Source organism: Diprion similis, chromosome 6 (assembly GCF_021155765.1).
Source record: "Diprion similis isolate iyDipSimi1 chromosome 6, iyDipSimi1.1, whole genome shotgun sequence".
Classification (NCBI taxonomy): Eukaryota; Metazoa; Arthropoda; class Insecta; order Hymenoptera; family Diprionidae; genus Diprion; species Diprion similis.
In genome coordinates this window covers 15008264-15030019 of record NC_060110.1, presented here as the reverse complement: position 1 = coordinate 15030019, position 21756 = coordinate 15008264, and the positions used below count along the sequence as shown (strand labels likewise).

General features: G+C 44.7%; 1 protein-coding gene across 4 annotated transcripts in view; it reads left to right on the top strand.

Moving 5' to 3' along the window:
* Positions 1-21756, top strand: part of LOC124407646 (protein sickie) — a 168874-nt gene that overhangs the window by 103549 nt on the left and 43569 nt on the right. For all 4 annotated transcript variants that reach the window (XM_046883975.1, XM_046883974.1, XM_046883977.1 and 1 more), the window contains 3 exons: positions 10207-10360; positions 11230-12799; positions 13468-13859. In XM_046883975.1, the coding sequence (XP_046739931.1) occupies positions 10207-10360; positions 11230-12799; positions 13468-13859 (2116 nt within the window). The remainder of the gene's footprint in view (positions 1-10206; positions 10361-11229; positions 12800-13467; positions 13860-21756) is intronic.

The following is a 21756-nucleotide window of genomic DNA, read 5'->3' as shown; positions in this document are numbered from 1 at the left end:
CTTGTGCAACTAAAAAGAAAACAAACAAAAAAAAAAAATTGCACGTAGGAGATGCAGGCGCATGCACTACGCGGGTCGAGGTGCAGTTGGGTAAATGACGGTATATAGTAGACAGAGTTGCGCTTGCACACAAGAGAGAAAATACTGCAGTGACTCAAGTGAAGGCAGAAAACTCTTTTAGGTCCTCTCGCAGTCCTTTTCCTCTCGCTCCAGGCCTATGCAGCTCGCTCTGAGAGTCGAGGGTCAAAAATTTATTTATAGCTTCTAGCAGTCAGCTGTGTATCACGGCGATGTCGAATAGTAATAGTCGTTCTTCTTCTTTCTTCCTCATTAGGATTACTCTTATTATTCTTTCTCTCTTTTCCACAATTGGTGTGTTTCTGCTTACCCTCGTGATTCGTCCGCAATCGATCGACTCGAGTCTTGAACCCACACACCGCCATTATCGCAAATGTTCTGGTCACAGGTGAAAATTGTTAATTCCATAGATTCAGATTTTTCTCGTACATCGAAGTCTTTTTCATCCTCAGTAAAACCTCTTGTTTATACTGCAACGGTACCAGCTGCAAAGTCTCTCGGAGGTGTAGAGATTTTTTTTTTTTACTTTGATGTACACCGTTACGCAAGAGATGGCATATTCGAAGGCACAAAAAACCTTCGTTCCGGATTGTAATTATCAGAGATAACGGGATTTCCAGGGAATTGATGTAGCTCGTGTAATAACCACCCGATACTTTGGTGCTTTGCTCGTTCTTGCATGTCCCCTGCATAAGTCGGGCGGCGCTGTATATAACATTTTTAATGAAAGCACCAGACCGTCGTAAAAATCTTAATTAAAAGGACTTCGGGTCTTCTTTCCTTTTTCTCCTTTTTCCCTTTTCGTTTCTTTTTTTTTTTTTTTTTTTCTTTTACTTCTTATTCTCTTCTGGACTGACAGAAACGCGGCCTAATTTACAAGGCTGTACGAGGTAGAAACTGGTGACTGTTGACTCTGAAATTGCTCCAGGGGGATGCGGAGGGCCGAAAAAGAAAATAACAGGCCCGTTGAATGACTGGCGGCAACAGCTGTTCATCTCTCGAACGCTGCACCGGGAAGCTATTTGATTTTCACGCATTTGTACGGGGGGCAGGGCCGTGGCTTCTCTTTTTTCTTCTCCTCTACCCGAACTCAAAAACGACAAGTCTTACTCGTCGAGGACACGGACAAACCTGTACTCTGGATCTCCACCCTTGCCCACGCAAATCTAGGCGAAGGCAGGATCGAGTTTGCGCTTTCCACCGCTCGTCTCTAGGAGATATGAGAATCCTTTTTCGCCGTTGCAGGCGAGACTTAGGGAGATAGACCCGGCTTAGGACTCGATAGGATATTGGATTAGGGGTTGATTCGAGGGATGAAGCCAATTTGGTATATACAGAGTTACATTTTTCATGCACCCGTGCCGCACACACCCTATTTTCCCATCACGGGTATTCACGGGATATACGCACATGGGACTTCGTGAGCTGTTTTTTGTTCTGCATTTTTTTTATTCCTTGCACGGCGAGCGTTGGCGCGTGCAGAGCTTATCCAATTTCAGGTTATTGCTTTTGAATCAAATTTAACGAACTGATAATTTCGATTCTGAAATTACAAGTACAGGGACAACCTCTGCTGTGTCTTTGGAAAGCTAAAAATATGTCATATTTTAGTCCATGTAGTCGCTAGCTATAATATTTTTCAATTTTCAGAAAAGTAAATTTGGTATTACTCTTACAGTTCAATGATCTTTATTTGAAAATGGCAAACTCAATCCTCTGCTTTGAACGATGCAAAAATTTTTCAAAGAGAATTTGATTCTCGGCTAATGCATGACCAAGCGTAATGAGCTGTATAAGGCATTAAAATGTGGACGGAAATTCGATGGAACATTATTAGTCGTACGCCGATATTCTTCATTTCGAAATAACACAAATTACGCGAATAGTTCCGTAGTTTAATAAACTCGTTGTGTGATTACGACGTCAGTAAAAGTACGGTTAATTCTAATAATTTTTCCTGTTGTTAAAACAGTAGATTGAACGAGCTGAGTAGGTACACCGCACGTACACCGCCGCGGTTTCGTGCAGTATAAACTTTTCATATAAAGCATACTAATTAATTTCCCTTATATTTGCGTAGTTAAATTTCCTTTGCCAAGCTCTCATCCGGCTGCCCGACTCAACAGCTTTCCATCTTTCGCCCGGTATGGTACAGGGTAGGTGCAGAATGGGTGAATGGGTACTGCGTCTATATAGGGTTGAGCTCAATTCATCCGCGTCAAATTTTCATAAGAGGCTTACTCCGGCGGAGTTTATTAAGTCTTCGAGAAAAGATGATTAAATTTTATTCTCCCACACCTAGTGGTTGCGAGTAATGCTGTAGAGGTAGTATATATATATAAATAAGGTAGAGAGGTACGTTTGGCTAATCCGTCGGGGATGTTTAGTCCAGAATCACCTCTTCCTCCATCCATATCCAGAGGGGTCAATAGTTTACCGAAGCGTTGCACCCTCGCGCTGTCAGTTGCTTGTCTTATTTCCTTCGTCTCGTAACAATTTTTTTCTGATTTCCTTCGGTTATTTTTCTCCTCTCTTCTTTCTTTCACACACGTTTACATCCAGCTCGTGGGGTTAGCCGAGCCTGTGTCATGGGGCGGCTGCAGGGACGCCTAGCCAGGACTCCAGCCGGGCTGTCTAGGACACATGTCGGCAATTCTTTATCCGATGTCTCAATATAAATCGTCCTCTCTCACCTAACGGTATACTCGATCGATCGGTAAACCCGATGCCTACTCCACCGACAACCCCCATCCTCTCCCCCTCCTCACCCTTCATGGACGAGCTTCGAAACAACCTAGCTTTACATCACCATGGGTATGTATCCAACATCCAGCGGGATCTCCTACCTTCGCATCCATATACATGACGTCTGTACGTATGTGGATGTGTGCCTATAATCGATGTACAGGGTGGCTCGAGCCGTTCGCGGTTCGCGTCGAGAGATACATTCTTTATTTCCACTTCGTTTAAGAGATACTACGAGAAATGATCGCTGGGTTCAATCGTCTGAATTTTTCTTCTTTTGCTCTGTCATTTCTATGGACATTTATATTTTTCTTACACATTTATAACGTATTGTATGTAAGATTCAGACAGATAATATTTTGAAATTTTTTCACAAGTTATCGATCCACTTTAGTGAAAATCGTGGGCTAACTTATTGCGAATAATTTTTTCGCACAAGTAAGTCTTCATTTTGGAAATAGATTCCGACTGGCCGTGGGAAATTTTTTCAATTCAGTTGATTTTTAATCGCACTTGATCGTTGCGTGACGAATCGTTTTCATCTATATCTGTGTACTGGACTTTCTACCGAGGCAGGATTTCATCGCTGTTGCCGTTATCATTAATCTTTCGAATTCCAGTAGTTGGAAGAATACATTTGGCCGCGGATAGTATCTTCTTCTTCAAATAATATTCTTGAAATTTTTCTCGTTCCCCTCCATCTTTCACCCGCGAAATGTATCGTGTAGCTTCTATTTTTATGCTCACTTGCTAGACGGGAGTCCAATTAGTACAAATTAGTGCGTGTATGTAGGTAAAAAATTTAGAATTCCAGTTTTCGTTGTAAAAGCATCCGTCCCTCAGTTCCGTATAATGAGACAAGTTCGAGACGAACGGATTATCGGCACTTGAATATACTGAAGCAAGAGGGATCTTTTCCGAGTTAGATACAATATTTCCCTTAAAAACTCGGATTTATTACAAGATCATCCAAGCACACGTGTCGATATTTGACAAAGAGAATTACAGCTTGTGCGCTAACTGGGTTCGTGTTTCCTTACATCCTTCGTAGTAAAATTCAGGGTGAACTACTAGGGTGACCGAATAAAATTCGCTCATCTCCTCGTGAGTGTATCGTGTGATATAAGTATATATGATAGGGCTTGTCTCCGATATAGATCTACAAATATTCAATCAGTAGGCCGTAGCTGCCCCATGACTCACATCACATCCCATCCCTTCCTTTCCCTTCCCTCCCCTTCTTTCATCTCCTATCTCCATCCCCTAAAACACGAAGTCTGTTGAGCCTGACTGACACCCCCCTGTTTCCACCCTCGAGGGAACCGGACGCGTGCGGATCTATTCTCTTCGTCCCCGAACCGCACGTCGTTGGTAAACTAAACAACGTAATAGATAATAGACACCCTGAAAGTGAATGCTACATAGTAACAGACTGCAGAGAAGCTCTCGATCGTTACGTATTCAACCGATGCAAATGCAGTCTGTTATCGCAGAGTTCCTCCACCCGCCACCCGCCACCCGCCATCCACCAGACACGACGTGACGCGTCGCGACGTTACGCTGGGTATTTTGACGCCGGGGTTTCTCGCATGCGGAGGCTGTGCCGAAACACTTGGTGGTATTAGCCCCGTCCGGTCCCCAGGGCTTGTCGACATCGACCGTCAATATTAACGTAGCAGTAGCTAACATTCACCTACGTGTCGGGGGATACCTACCTACTTCGACATGCCGCACCGGAAAAATCCTTCGGGGTATTAAGAGATAATTCTGCTCGATGAGGACGGTCGTATTTCATCGTAAAACATCGCGGCTAGTATCATTCGTATCGTTTTTCAACAGGCTTTAGAATTTATTACTAAGCGAAAAGCAATTATTTAGTCTCGGGGGAAAAATTGCAGCAATTTGTGATCGAATGCTTCTACTTTGATATTAATAAATCTCTTTTTTTTAGGAAGAATAACTCGAGCGCGGCTAGGTTTCAATAATTGTCACGATTTCCGATTACTTGAAAAATAATTTTTATACTCCAATTGGGTAACGGTGAAACAGATATCGCGAGATTTGGAAAAATACTAAAATCAATTTTCCGAGACATTGTATAATAAGTAAATCATGTTTTATACGCTCTATACGCGTAATTTTACAGGAAAAAAATCGATGGCGAGTATCCCCGAATTGCTGCCATCAACTGTTTCATTCAATATTGGTTTGTTTATCATCCATTTACGCTAGGCAATACCTACTTCGAATAGGGCAAATGTTCAACAATGAATATGCTCAGTCCTTATCTCTAAAATTTGTACCCTAGATCATGTTACGCCTGAAGCATATAGGACCTCGTTATTCCCTCCTTTTGTAGTTGCTGTGCTGCGTTTCGCTAAAGTTAAACTCGAGACGAAATAACGAGGAAAAACCTACGGATATTCTCAGTAAATATTGATCTAGAAACGAACAGCTTTAAATTCATAAAGATTTGGCCACGGAACTCCACGGGAGCAAAGCCGCTTTACATCATACTTTCTTTACAATACGACGGTAACTTTATGTACAAGTTCAATGTAAGAAGCAAGAGCGAGGCGCAGAGGACTTGTGCGTTGAAAAAGTAGCCTCTGGTCAAAGAGAGGCTACTGTGTGCAGTTCCGACTAGCGCGGCACGCATCCTACAAGCGGAAAGATCGTAATTAATGGAGTGTGCAGGAGGCTCTAGACACTCCAGAGCTAATTCCCAGACGCGAAGGGCCCACCGTCGTTGTCGGAGAGCCCTTAAAAAAATTTTCAAATCTCCACTTTCCCTGGCAGTAGGTACAGTAGTTCGCAGTGTGCGAGAGAAGCACATGCATGTGTGTTCTATGAATAGAGCACACAGGCTGTTCGTCTATAACGCATGAAACGGTGGCCGTGCAATGGTGACTAACCACTGATTATCGGTAAGCCGTCAAACGGCCCGAGACTCTCCAGACACTCTTAGCTTCTTATCCCACTCTGACGTCACGGACGAATATGGAGAGAGGATATCGTCCATGGATGTCACTCAACGAGACGCAACTACCGGTCTGTGTAATAACGTTTTTCGAAAGAGGGTGTGCGAGAATATCTCCAAAGTAAATATTACATCCGTTCTGAAAATGATAACGTTACAAAGAAAAGCGAAAAAGAAAGAAAAAAATCGGAGGCACAGTTGTTGATAAATGTGAGCATTTCCATCAGACGTACGAGGCGAATCCAAACTTTGAACAATGTGCGGTGATTCGTGGAAAGACGATTGTTTGTATTTCGTAGGTCAATGTTAGCTGTCTCCTCGAGAGACGACTGTTTTCTTTCTCTTTTCATTCTTTCTTTTTTTTCTTCTGTCGAAGCAGTTAGGCACGCAGAGATAAAACTTTCGTCCCTATCTCCGTATGGTTATTTTTCTCTTTCTCGGATCGTACATCTCTGATCCCCACATCCAGCATGCATCTTAGTCTCACCGCGAAACTAATCGTCAGGTTTCCGAGCTCTGCAAAAAGTTCCTGAGAACACAGAGGGAAGCGACGGCATCCGAAGGTGAATAAAGAAAGAAAGGAAAAAAATGTGCGCGAGTGAATGAAAAAAAGCAAAGATAAACTCAACAGAGTGGGCAATTAAGATTAGCTCCAATTGCTCGTAAACCGAAGGAATATCCCCGACGTGACGACCGGGCAGCTCGACATTGCGGTACACATACCGGCGTGTAATGGACTCTTAACTACTCCTGCACGCATAATTTCAACGTGGTTCCCATCTCGAGTAGCCGCTGAGCCGAGGACGCGTCACCGGGTGTCGTTATCGCCGAGTTGACAATCTCTGAAGTTAATCTCCTTGGCCCGTCAATCGGCGAGTCCATCGTCGAGTGGCTAAAGTGACGTGTGTGCCTCCAGGCTTCGTGTGTTAACGGAGTGCGGTCGCGATGGGTAAACGCGTGGTCAATGCATCGCCTCTAGTCGCCTCTCCGTCTCTTCGCGTTACGTAGAGAGCTGAATTGCTCTGGTCGCAATTTCTGGGTACGCGGGTTCAGTCGGAGTTCATCTTCGTTGTGCTACTATATCGGAGTTTGCTTTTTTTGTATCAATAATCCTCCTGGAAAGCTACTGCTGGTCTATACACGTGAGTTTTCATTTACATTCTTACGTTGCGTGTGACAGAGACGCGGAAAAAGAGAGATATTTTCCTGCGAAAATATAATCAGCATCTCAGTTGAAGTCGAAAAGTTTATTGTACTCTGTCAGACTGCAGGGTAGCCAGATTTCAAGTGATTATACTATGAGGCACTGTCAAACGATGATCGAATCTATCTATAAAATAAGAAAGAGGGACGATTGCCAAGAGGAAATTTTTATCAGAGATAAGAATTGCAAGTGGATAGGAATTGGCGTATATACTGCATATAATATGAACGCTTTCAGGTAGCCGATTTCAATTTATTCTATTCAGCCTGTGACCTAGATGCCGAAGGAAAATTGGATCATGTTTCGTATTGGGATCTGAGAGCTCGTGCGGATATGTGCCAAGGGATGAGAACAAATTGCTACACACACGTTTCAATTTTTGTCATTGAATTCCGCCCCCTTTGTTTTAGAATGCCTGTCCTGTTTACCGAAATATTATTCCGTCATGAGGTTTTCTGTTCTATTCACTTGCGGCAACTTGTGCCAGCGAAATGTTTGCCAATTTAGTTTGTTATCTTATATGCACTGTACTGGCATCCTAAATACTTCCGCTTCGACATCTACGATTTGAATAAGAAAAAGTGAATTTGAGATGAAGCAAGAATGACACATCGCTGATTGGACCCGTGTACCGTGTTACAAAGCGTCGAGAAATCCATGAGAGTGTATTTTTGTAGCTGTATGGATCCGATCAGATTTTTAGCTTTGAAAAAATTACGTTTAGGTTTTTCGTTTTCCGCTGATTTCACCACGTAGCGTTTGACGGTAGTAAATTCGCTGTTATATTTATAGGTACAGGAGAAAAACGTGAAAGCTTTCCTTTGATCACCAATTGCCCACGGGGAAAAAACCCGGAGCGGACGTTTTCGTCCGATCCTAATGCATCCGAGGGATAAAAAAAATCTGGTCGACGTGGCTCTCGTGTGTATGTTTATGCCAATGAAAAAATGACCCACGTGTATATCGTAATGCTTGATTGTACGCACGTCAATTGTAAAATAGAAACTAATCCTGAGGTCGAGCGTTGCAATAATACGCGGCCCGGAGCCTCGAGCGCATCGTGGTCACGGGGGGGCTATTAATTTTACGAAAGATCGATCTTCGACGTAACTGTTCTTGCATACAATACCGAATGAATCATCTGTTCCGGCTAAGCAGCTCCCAGCCGATGCCTAGTCACGTTTAAAGCCTTCTCTTCTTCTTTTATTATCGGCACGGCGGCCAACCACCACCTAGCTGCCAACGTGTTTGGAATATATTATTTTGACACCCTATATTACGGTTGCCCGATGCCCCGGGCCCTTGGTGTCGTAAAAACCGTCATAAAATACGGATCTCAAGCCCCCGAGTTTGACACGCGTGACAAAATTCCGATTTTATTACTCTCGGATATATCTACGCTATATACGTAACCATCGTTGTTTTTATCATTGATGCATCTCTCTCTCTCTCTCTCTCTCTCTCTTTTTCTCTCACCTCCTCTCTCTCACTCGCTCACTCTTGCCCTCCTTTTTCACAGTGTTGATCCCTTTCATCCCAGGAAAAAAGCCATTACTCGATGACCATAGTCTCGTTGTTTTATACCTTTATCCTTTCCTTTTTACCTCGATTTTACCTTCGTCTTCATCCTTTTCTTAGCTGCAGCATTTATAACAGACTGGAATTTTTGCGAGACTGAAATCTCAATTGGGGTCGAGCAATTTCTAGTCGAGTGACTTACAGGCAGATTCACTTCGCCTCGGCGCTATACTCACGATTTACACATGCATGGGGGACTGTAGATCGTTGCTACAGATCGAGTGCTGCTTTTCAGAGCCGTTTAAATTAAGGCGACTTGAAACGAAGAGAGAAAATCATATTGGATCCCCCGTGAAGCCGTTGATTGGTGCCCTTGATGGTACATAAATACACCCGTACAGTCCCACGTGTATTATATATGATATTCGCCTACGTACATCATTTCGTCCAATTTATATACAGCGATAAATAGCAGTGCTGTGATTACCGAGTGTGCTAGTCGCCTCACCGCTACCCGTATATTCCTCGCCAAAATACCATGCATCCACATGTTTCGCATGGTTTAATATTTCTGCGCCATCCGGCAGACCATTGCGCAGTCTCGCATCACCCGGGTTCATACTGTATGTCAAATATATTAGGTATCAAAGACACATCCTTAACTCAAGCTGACCGGTACGGTTGTATAATTTTAATGATGCAATCAATCCCAATTTTATTTTACTGCCCAGCCATATTAGTAACCGTTATTCTCATATGATCTGATTTATCGTTAATCTCATACATGTTTAGTCGAATAAAATTCTGATCAAGTATTATAATTCGTCGTTAGTCTTTGTCTTTTAGCTACTCGAAACGCGCGATTGAAAATCTTAATTAAGAGACCAGCGTTCTCGATTTATTAAAATTTGTAGATTACAGTCCAAGCCCGTGATCGCTTTCATTATATTGCAACTATGTAATAGAAACAAAATACAGGGCCTGAAAATACATCAAAGATGATGTGCCAGGGGCAGGATTGTTTGAAAAATTGCAAGTGTGCACGAAATGAATGGTACATGTTTTAAAACTAATACGTCAAAAAATACGGTAGAGGATGGAGCATGATAACTTATGAAAACCATCAACCGTCGTGGTAGTTTAAGAAAGACGTGTAGCAACCCCAGCAGGAAGCTCTTATCCTTACGAAGCGGTGGGCATAACGTAGCAGTGAGCTAACGATCCAGAGAGAAATTTATAACGCTACACATATACATACTGGGAGAGAACGGGAGAGCCTGACGGATCCGACGATCATAATTTTGGCTTTCAAGCGTGCAAATGCCGTGGAGATTGTCGCCGAGTGGCGCCATCTGGGCAAGTTGTTGAGAACTTCGACCACCCCTTGGGCCTGAGCAGGTCTCCTCGGCAATCTCTTGTCCCCGTTCCTCCACACCTCGGCATGTTTCATCCTGGAAACTCTCTGCCCTCGCTTCATCTCCCCAGACATTATCATCTGCCTCTCGTGGAATACATAAAAGCTAAACAGGAGGTGGTTCATCGAAAATAGCATTATACATGCCTAGCCTTAGCGGGTCCCTTGAGCAATGCAGTCACCGGCATTGCCTTACACCAGCGTGCGTCTGATCGCAGTTTTTGATCCTTCCTTCTTACGATTAAAACGGTTATGTTCTCGTTTTAGGGCTGAAGCATGGAAACGGAGGGATAGGAAGCGCCAGCAGCTCCAGGAGCACAAGCCCTAGTCAACAGCAGCCCCCTCAGGGCGGCCTGTCCTTCATTCCACAGCCGAGAAGTCAGAACCCTGCGAACAGGCATCCTCCAGCAACTACTCCAAGGTACGTAGCCCCGCGGTTTTCCTTGTCGCTGATGTATACCGCAGCCCTTCAATCCCTTTCTCAACATCGTTGGGATCGAAAGAGGCAAACGAGTACTTTGTACCCCAGGCACGTATTTACGGCCCGCATGTAGACAGTTGGTACCTGCAAAGCGGGTGTCTGAGATATATACACATCAGCCCGGAAAAGCCTCGGCCTTTCTGGATTTTCGGGGTATTTAACGGCCCATCCTTCAATTTCACGCTTTCATCGGGTGAAAAGGTACAAGAAAACGGAAAAGCGAACGTGTACCACTACGCGCCGGGCTTTGTCTGTTCATCCCCTTCTCCAAATGCTTCGGGAATATTAAATCAAGCGGTTTTGTGACGGCCATCATTCACGCCCCGTTCGTCTTACACACCACCGTCGTTTTTCACCCTTCACGTTCCCTTGTTTCTTCGTTCATTTGCCAAATTTAGAGATATTACATCCCGAACGGTGGATTCCACCAGCTCTTCTCGTTGTCTCGTGTGTAAAGGTGTTCTTGAACTAGACAGGTAGCGGTGATCCATTGTCGTGGGTCGAAACCACTCGTATCTTTGATGTGTCGAAAATGTTAGTTAATTTTTATTTTTATACCCTCGATGCGCTTCCCGTGTAACGAAGCACTCTCTTATCCTCTCCGTTCTGCTCCCCTAAATTCCGAAGATCGTTACCCCTGTGCATGCACGTGGCAGGTGTTCGACCCTAAACGACCCACTGCAGAGTTGCCCAACAAGTGGTAGTTTGATGAGCACCCAAGGGATTCCGCCCTTCTGCTGCTCGTAGATTCTCGCATGGATTTCCGCCCCGTTCCGAAATATGTTAAACTCGGTGAATCTTGTTTTCAGCCCGCGGGCCTCGACCGTCGGCCGACCTGGTGGCCTCAGGGCGCCCCAGGCCTCGCCGTACGCAGCTCCGCAGCCGACGGTACAGCAACAGGGGAAGAACTCGGTCCTTGACAAATTCAAGCTCTTCAACAACAAGGAGAAGAATCAGGAACGAAGCAAAGCGTCTTCCGGCGTTTCAAAACGCACCTCAAGCTCGTCCGGGTTCTCATCGGCGAGGTCGGAACACTCGGACAGCTCGACTTCCCTCTGTGACCAGAGCAAGGTTCAGGTGGAATCCCCGAAGTCGAGAGCTCTCAAGTCTAAGCTTCAAGCGAAACCTGCGAAACAGGCGAGTCCCAAGGCGGCGAGGAAGGAACAGGCCAAGGCGCAGAGCAAAATCGCGAGGACGAAGGGACCAGAAAAGGGTCTCGCCTACACTCCGCCCGTAGACGACGCGAAGACTAGCAAAATCGCTAACATCACGCCGAAGCTCGTCTCGGACAAGAAGCCGAGCAACGCGGAATTCCTGAAGCCCACTGGTCAACTGCAGAAATCGAATGCCGCTCTGACGGCCCCGAAGACAGTCGCACCTCTGCAGGAAACTAAGATCGTTACGAACCAGAAATCGGAAACCAAGCACGCCCAGCGACCGAAAATGGAACTTCCGGGCAAAATATCCGACTCGAAAATTCAGCTCCAAGGGCTCAAGGGCCCTCCGAATGGACTGAACAAGGACATAATTGCCCAGAAGGTAGTCACCCCGAACAGCAACGGTTTCATCAAGCAAAACGCACAGGAGCACAACTATTCCGGGTCACCGATCTCACCGAGCCATGGGCAGGTCTCGCCCTTCGATAAAACCATGTCAATGAACCATTCGAACATATCGGACGCGCAGAATCATCACTTGGAGACGAATCAGCAGCAACAGCATTACTTCTCGACGGTAGACGAAGGCAACGAGAAGCAATATCTGACGGACGTAACACCCTCGCCGCAAAATGGTAATCAAAAATCAACTCCTACCGAAACGCGGACTGCAGAAGCTCGGACACCGAATCAGAATGAATCCTCGACGAAAACACTGTTGTCACCGGTTTCTCATCACCCTACGGACAGCGGTAATCAAGCCGATAATTACAACTCTGGGCAAGGTGACAACGACTCCTGCCAAAAGAAAATTAAGTCCGACGCCAGTCCCTCCGGTCAGGGATTCGAAACGCTACCGAACAACTTGGGCAATTCGATGCAAAATCTCGCGCCTGGTTCCAGCATTCCTAAACCCACCGCACTCGTCAAGGGCACCTCGAAACCCCCCAAGGATCCTTGCTATCTTGGCACTCCAACTCCCAACAAGTACAAGGCTGACAGTTTGCACCGGAAGCTCGATCCGAACACGGTCGCCATGGTCTCGCCGATGCCCAGTATTTCCGACCTCATGTCCGAGAGCTCGCACAGCAATTCGAACAGTACTGGACAGAGTAACTCGAGCGATAGCAGCGTCATATACAGGCCGAGCAGCGAGAGCGGAAGTGACATAAAAACTATTCCAAACAGGAAAATCGAGACTACCTTTGAACAAATGGAAAAGGTTAGTCGAGCTTACACTCGTTCTATCATCGTTGATCGGTGCTTTATTGATTGTCCGAAAGACGGGTGCCTTGGACCACGGAAAATAGATTTGACCTTTCACTTTTTTTTTTACTTCGCCAAATGCTAACAAAATTGACAGTAAAATTTATGAATGAATCGATATAACAGGCTTCGTCGATAGTATGAATTTCGTTTGTTGTAGGCTGTTAACGATGAGCGTATCTTCTCATTGTCAGTTTGATTTAGATACATCAGCCGTAATACGGTAATTAATCAGTCACTTTATATGCGTCGAGGTGGAGATTCGCGTTAAAAATGTTGACTTTACGCGGTCTTGAATAAACACGATAAGGATAGAATAAATTCGTTTACGAAGTATATATACGAAGTAAAAACATAAGAACCTGGGTTTACATTTACACATAGAATGATCTGTAATAAGGGTTCCAAAAATCATATTGGATTGAATCCTCTCTGTTTATGTTAGTTCGGTTATGCTCGGATACTATATAAAATTCAAAGATAAAAACTGTTTAGTATTGGCTGAAAAAAGATAGCGCTTCTTGTTATTAATTTTTAGAAATCTATTAGGATTGTACTCAGCTCTGACACGAACACCATGAAACCTTTCAACAAGTTCTAAAAACGATTGTTTCCTTCATCCAGGTTTTATCCGAAGTCCCAAACTGTGGAGGAGGCACCGTGGCGGAGGAGGACACGGAGATGACGGTGAAGCCGATGCAGCCTCTCCTCCGGGGGTACACGCCCGGTGCACGAGGACTGCAGACGTTGCCGAGCAGAACTACGACGCGGCAGTACACGGTGCTTCATTCATCGTCACATCACCACGTCGGACACGTCGGTCACGATTACGCGGACAGTGATATTGCTTCTGGGTATCTGAGCGACAGGGAAGTCCTGAGGGGAGGAGTCGGCGTCGGTGGCGGACCCGGGGTTGGAAGCAGAACTCTGTCGGACCTCTGCGACGGTTACATATCGGAGGGTGGCGCCCCGCTCTACGCTCGGAGAATCATCCCTGATTATTCTCACGATGACCGGTAAGAGATGAAAACGAGTAACCCGTGGTGTAGGAGAAAGTTGATCCAATTTACTCGGGAAAGATTTAAAACCAATCGTCCGAAAATTATTCGGCTCATCCCTTCGACGGAAAAGGGTTCGAGTTTTCAGCCAACCCAATTTCAAGCCTCAATTTTTCGCTGTCGTTTCGCTTTCGCTTGCCGTCCTGCTGGAAAAAGTTTAAACTGACGATCCGGTCACTTGCAATATATTTCAATGGGGATTTGAGTAGTCGGTGTTGTATCCCTAGTTGCGTGTAGGAATAGGTATTGGTTTTAGAAAACTGTCTCTCACAGATTTTTTATGATAAAATATTTTTGAATCGCGTGTAGAATCGGACCGTCAAAAATGTTATTCATTTCAAGAATTTCATTTTTCAATATTGAAGTCCTGTAAACCAGTCACAGCTTGAAGAATTTCAGATGAAAACAGGAACTTTCCATCACTTCCATGAAACAGCCGCAACGCATTACGAAACGCCCTTCTGGGAGTGGAATAAAATTTGTTCAAGCGTTTCGTGGCACCCGGGTTATATATGTATATGTATACGTAGAGCTGAGACAAGAGACGTTTCTGGCATACAGTACAGACCCTCCTAAAGAAGTGGACTGAAAGAATGATGGTACACAAAGACGAAAACCGCGAAACTCCCCACATAAATTCTGACCCAGTAAGCATGAAAACTTAGAAAATTGTACGACCTAAGCATGGTTGATGAAGTCGCGGGTATGAGAGGCCGAGAAAAGTGCGCTACGTCATATCGATGTCGACCTTTATCCTAAAGGATCAGCCACAATGTTTTCACATTTCTCAAAATTCGGTCACTTTTTGTTCCGGTGCAAAGGTTGCAAAACATGTTGAGCATATTGATCATACGTGTCTACTTAGTCTTCGTGTACTTACACGTATGTGAAAATGTAACAGAGCTTATGTTAATGATCAAAAGAACGATGCATGTGCCGAATAAGCCTACGAACGACGTGGCCGACCACCTGGCGTTGACGGGGACTGATTACCCCTATCTCGATCGACATTTACGACTTATGTATACACATGGAAATATGTAATGTTAGTTGATATCACATCGAGAGAGTGGGAGAATCAATTAGAATTGAAATCGAAATTATAATTTATTTATTTTATATAATTTATGGGACTGGTTCCTATAGGTGGCATGAAAAGTTAAAAAAGTAAATCAGAAACATGAATAATACAAGGAAGGAAGAATTAGTGACTTACAAATAAATGCAACTAAGGCTAAGCAAATAGCATTGTCGAATTTCCGTTCAACGTCAAGGAATTAGGCATATAGCTCGACCTTGAACAGCCGCGGTATTTTTACCTCAATAACTGCGGAAGGTAGCAAATTCCAGAGATAGCATGTCGACACAGCAAAATACTTTTGACAGCAGACCGTCTGGCGAAACGGCACTTATGAACGTTGGGTTTTATCGGCGTCAGCAACTATAAGTTGCGTACGAGACTGTACAGGGCAGAAAAACTCTGCCAGGTAAGCAGACTTGCCACTGTGCAAAGTGTTAAACAACCAGAACCCGATTCTATAAAGCCTCCTGCTCCATTGGATAAGCCAGTTCAGTTTGAGCCTATAACGCGTAATAAGATCATTTCTGGCAATGCCTAAAATAAATTGAGAGCAGGACTTGACGAGATGCTGTAGTCTATACACCAAGCGTGTGTGGTCAGTCGTTATAACATCTGCAGAGTAGTCAATGTGAGAAAATATCAATGCAGTCACTAGACGTTTATGAAGTGCAACTGAAAACCAAGCTCTATTAAATTTTAGCGAAATAGTACATAGTCATATATCCCGTCAAGCTTGTCGGGAACATGCTATTCGAGGAACGACAGAAATTGAGACCAAAGTAGCTTACAAACTTATCAAAATGAGCGACCAGGGATCGGACATCAGTATGACGAATTTCCAAGTAACCGTGACAGTGACCGAATGAAGCAAAACGACAAGCTCTTGGAGTTGACAACTGAAACCCACACGATGCAGAAGGACCATCAAACTCCGGTTAGGTAGAGACCGCTGATATGCTAGGAATATACAACCGTTGTGAATTCATTGGATGACTACTGTTAACGTGCGGAAGTCACATGCTGGTAAAGGGGCTGCTAAGGATGATCGCCCGGGAGGTTGTCCGCAGAGCGAATCCGCGAAGATTCAACTCTGGTATCCTTCTTGAGATGAACTGCTCTATGCCTAGCCCAGGCATCTTCGAAGAAATGTCGCTTACAATTAGCATAACCACACATCTTATAGAGGAGTTTCCACTCTGTAGAGAAAAGGCTCGAGAGAATCATCGATCGATTTGGCAAGTAAGACTCTCGTGGCGACAGAAGTGACGAGAGAGAGAAGAAACGAGAGAGTATGTTTCCTATGTAGCAAGTAAAGCGACTTTGTGTTGGACTTTCATTATGTGCGAGGGTTCGACAACGAGACGTGTGTTGGGGACCTGCCGACTCGCGGTAATGTAGTCGCGGAGTTAAAAGACCGCTTTCATTCCAATTTCGTTTAATTAGCCGTAATTTGTTAGGCTAAGTTTGGAGGTTGAGCCTCAGCCGCTAATTACAACGCGGGTTGGATTAATTGAATTAAACCGGGTAAACTCTCGGCAAATAATTAATACCACGGTATGGAGGACACGTGCTGCGTGTCTAGGCTAATCACAGCTATTTTAAAACATCGTACGTTAATCTAGAATGCTTAGACTCACGTTCGTACGAGCTGACATTGATGTGAAATTTTGAATTACCTCGTGCATAAAGGGTGAAAAATAAGTAGAAAAAATTGGTCTACCTAATTTGTAAAGCAATAATGACGATCATTGTAAGAATCGAGTGGCAACGCCGAGAGATGAGATGAGACGGAAAAAAGCGACGCAATTGGAGGAAACTTCATTTCCAGGCAGGATATCATCGGCGTGGGGATTGAGGATACGTGGAATTAGGAAATGCGGGAAAACTAGTAACGACCGGGACGCAGTTTCATGGGAATTGACCGAGTGTTTTCTTCGGTTGGGAAATACGGGGCTGGTAGTCACGCGCGCATTTAAGCCAGTCCCTCCTTAACCCCGAGGTGAACTTTGCAGCACCGTCTGGCGCAAAGTTTCGGTTACGGGTTGGTCTATAAATTCTTTCGGGTCCGGCATGCAATTACTAGAAAACGCGGCCTACTACACCCGCGGCTGGACCTTTGCACCCTGCCTCCCGAATACACAGCGCCGAGGTGAGATCGATTCGTAGCAGTGTGCAAAGAGAGGATTAAATTTCGGGAAACTGTATCACCTTTCAAACGAACGATATAGGTGCAGGCACTACAGGAAACATGAGAAGCCCTTGTGTACCGTCCTACAAAGTCTAATACACCCTCTGGCCACATCGAGGGACGGATATTTCCAGCAACGACTTTAACGCTGAATGGTTTCCCGCGTTCGAGTGGCAATATACATCCTTGGAATATCCAAACACGACGTCCAATATCCAGAAAAACTTGCATTATCCGATCCTAACCAGTTTCAAGTCGTCTATTTCTATACCGGTGAAAAAAAAATTCCTCCCCGTATTCGAGCACTCAATATTCGCCGTCGGTCTTTGCCAAAAATTTCGCCCAGGCAGCGCAGATATTGGCTGCTGGCTTGAGAAGAGCTGCTTCGAAAACAACGCAACGGGGCACAGAGTTCGCTCTTCCCCCAGCTCGAGCAGGCTTAACGTGGCCGAATTCAATCCACGGGATTTAATCGGGATTATCCGTTTTGGCCCACTTCCGCCGCGGTCTCGACACCCTCGCTTCTTCCATAACCCGCCTGAACCTGGGTATAAGGGTGCCGTTGCATGCAGGGGTAGGTTTAAGGAATGGAAATCTGACGGAGTTGGCAGATATTTTTGCGGGAATCGAATACTCCGAATATCAAGGGAACGTGATCCTCGGGCCGTGTTTTTGGCCGCGCTTCCTCGAGCGAAGAACTATTGTCTTCATTCTAATGCAAGGAACATCTACCTCCACCTCGCCTCTCTCACTTCGCACTTCACCTTTGACTCCTTCCCCTTCATCCTCTATCAAAATTTGCCGTTTTTTTTTCTAACGGTTTTACACGTGATTTTCATTTCCGGATTGTAGTCGGTTGGACGTGCTTATTAAGATAACGTAACTCGAGTTGATGGATCAGGGGGATGGAATGTATCGTCTCGGTATAATTCAGTGAAATTGTATTCCATCCACTCCGATAGGGGAGTCGTAAAAACTGGAAGCTTCGGAAACTAGGTCCAGGGGTAAAGACATAAAAAAATTTTAATGGCTCAGTCACGTATAGGAAGCAGGTTCCCGCCCAGTCTTGACGCGTCTTTTTATCCAGCGCGTGTGGTGCGTGAACGAAAGTGAACGGCTGTATCTTCGAACCTTCAGAAAATTCGACACTGAAAATTCATAATCGGACAATTTTCGTGAATGAATTGCATTGGGGATCGATGAAAATGAGTATCATTTTTTACAGCCTATGCCTCGGGCGAAAAGTGACAAGTATTAATTGCAGATACTGGATAATACAGTATAGGTATGTATGTGATACAATATATCTGCGGTTGAAAGTGCAGTTGCCGAGGGGCGCAGGGGGGGGGGGGGTCGTTAAGAACAATGAGAAATGACCGAGAGGCGTGTTGGTGCGTCACGTGATGCCGGGTGCATTTAATGAATGCTATCTCTCAGCTGAATGCTGGCATTGTTACGTCTGAAGGAAGTCCTTTGTCGAGAAAGGGGCAGCCTTGGGCCTGCCGGAATAGACTATAATATCTATCTATTATCCGTCGTTATATCAGGCGCGTTACACAGGCGGGCCATTCCGCGCAGTTTTCACCCCTTGGCAGTCTTCTATTATCATCGAGATTTTCTCGCCTCTTAAACTCTGATAAACCGTTAAATGAGTTGTGTAGAAAGAAGAGTAATGAAAAAAAAACAGACAAAAAGAAAAAGAAAAAGAAGCGGAAATAAGAAAATTAAGTCGAATAATGGCGTTTAATGCCTCGCATGCTTAGGTAAAAGCGATGAATTTTTATGGCTTGCAGTAAGTTCTGCACGACGATGGGGCGTGCAGCAAGACTGTTTAGCATAAACACGCCTACCATCCATGCGGCACGGCGGCGACTTTATTATGCCCACCTTCCTTTCTACCTTCCTACCATATCGCGTTGAAAACCAGCGCAGAGTCATTAAACCTAAGCGTTCGGCTTTCGCCTGGCTTATTGTAGCTGCGGCCGTGACGCCCTCGCGAAATCTTGGACTTTTCATCTCTGATCGATATGGAATGGAAACCAGAGCGGCTTAACGATTCCCGCTCATTTTGCCTCCGCTCCTCGCGATTCACTTTTATACGCTTCATCAGCGCAGTGTTATCGCCGAGGTAAGAGGCTTCCTACCTCGATATGGCGTGTAATTAGCCTCCCTTAATAAGTGTACGTGTACTGTACATACCTATCTCGATATGCATCTAAATTCACAAGATTAGAAAAAAGATTAGCGTGTAGTCTCTTGCCCTGCATTGTTTGAAATTTCCCTAATTGGCCCGGATTAACTTAATTCTACTTGTTATCGAGGTTACTTGATTCTCACAACCAGTTTAGAATCGACACATGTACATTCGACAATCACTTTGAACGCTATCTGCTTATTTGTTTTTCAAGAGGAATAAACCCTCTGCAGTGGAGATAATTAATTGGCAATTCGCTACCACTTAATAGACCCGCGATATGAGTTCAATTAGAACTCTGGTAAACGATGCTTGAAAAGCATATTTTATGTGGGATGCATGCAGATTCACCCCCGCTGAATAGCGGCCGATTATTCAATGACTTTCGCTGGTTAAATTTAGAAGAATCATCGTTGGCGGCGTAAAAATACTTGGGTATTGTCAGAGATGAGCCCAAGGAACCTGCACGCGAAACGAAAAACTTTTCTCGATTCGCGGGTGAGATTGGCAGTATAAGAAAATGTCGAGCATCAAGCGAGTTCACAAAACGTGTAAAAGTTGTTGCTGATCGTACTTTGCAGAGAAAAAGGGGATCGAGCAACAACGCAAATGATATACATATACATATAAAATAATAAGCTATTCAACTTTTCACATCTCGCTCCGTTTCCATTCCCAACGTCGTATCGGTGCGAGAATTTTTTGCAATCAGTCTAGCGTTGAGAATTTTCAATCATATCTATACGACTTAGAACAAAGCAGGCGAACTATTTCATACCAAAAACCGTACGGCGAATATCTGTCGATATAATCGTCTGACGCAAGAGGCCTGTGTCTCCTTATCTCCCCATCGTCTCAGTAAATCGTGGATCACTGGGAGCGTTCAATCATATTTGGCACATATCCCTGAACCTACGAGACGTCGTTACATTATCCTAAACTGCGCAGGGTGAGGTGAGGGGATAAGGCAGGGGCGAAAGGAGGAACGATTTCGCAATTCGATATCACTTTGTGCAGGGTGAATACCAGTCCGTGTCATATTTTCGCGGGAAATGACGTCGGTTGTGTCAACCGGCCTAAACCGTCAGGCACTAGAACCGTAGGCATTTACTACCTCGGCGGGTAGTACGAAGCGATGACGCTTGCGTCCAGGGCGTCCTGTGACGTCACGTCGATCGATCCCCGGCACATCGCGCGGTGGCGCGACCTGCTGGCGTCGCGACGCCTACTGGCACCACGACGGGCGGGGAGTCCGGGGCAGCAGCGGACTGACAGTGATGATCCTGGCCCGGCCCGTCCACCAGGGTGATCCGAACGTGCCTCTTCGGGGATCTACGAGGTGGACGGAGAAAACGGTGGAAATAATTGTTAACATTGCGGCAGAAAATTACGGGGCTGCTTTATTAAACGATGTGACTATTTCTCGGGGGTTTTTCGTGCGCCGTCGCCGTCGCCGTGACGGTTCGAGACGATCGTGTTTTTCGAGTTTGTTGTAGGTATTGGGAAGCGAGGAGCCGGAGCGGACAAGGTAAAGTAGACTTTCACCCTCAACCTTATTGTGTACTCGGTTACTGTACATGTACACGCGTCGATTGGTAATCGGGTATGCATGTTTGGGCAGGCTATATTGTAGGAGTAGGAATTTTGCGAATTTAGTGTTTAGATGCAATACCGAGTCGGCGAAAATTAGACGAATAAGCTTTTGATCGAATTTTATCTGTCAAGAATTTCAGTCGGATGTTTTGAGCATCGTGTCGCGGTTTTTACACCCTGAGGTATTCTTTAGATGTCGTTTGACAGTAGTCTAACGTGACGCGAACTTTCAAAGACTCAATCTGTATCGCAGATATTACTTTTTGTCAAACTCCAAACTTCGATGTTACTTCGTGAATAAATTTTTCAATGATTTTCTAGGTTCTTTAGTACACCGCGCTGAATTAGTAGTCAACGTAAATTTTACTTTGTCATTAGTAGTTTCCGTTCGAGATGTGGAGAAATTTTCTTTGCGATTCATTGTTTTCGCGAAATATTGAACGAAGAAGTTTTTTAATATGTTATTCACGTAGATTTAAAAAATAAAAAAGGTCAAATTGGTAGCGATGAAACTCATTACACAATTTTCACAAAACATCTTAGTCAGTAGTTTTTTCAAAGTTTTGTGAGCAAGACGAAACATGTTTTCACCTCTTTAGGCTATTTAAATTTAGCCTTGATAACTTCATGATTTTTCGAATGTAGCAAGTCATTCAATTTTCCCCAATTGGAATCTTATGGAAAGACAAACGAAATCACCGCTCAGGCTTTCATTGATAATCCAAGTTAAAGACTGTCAATGGACAACCTAGGGACACTTATCGTAACTTTGATAACTCCAGGCTATGGTCTTCCTATC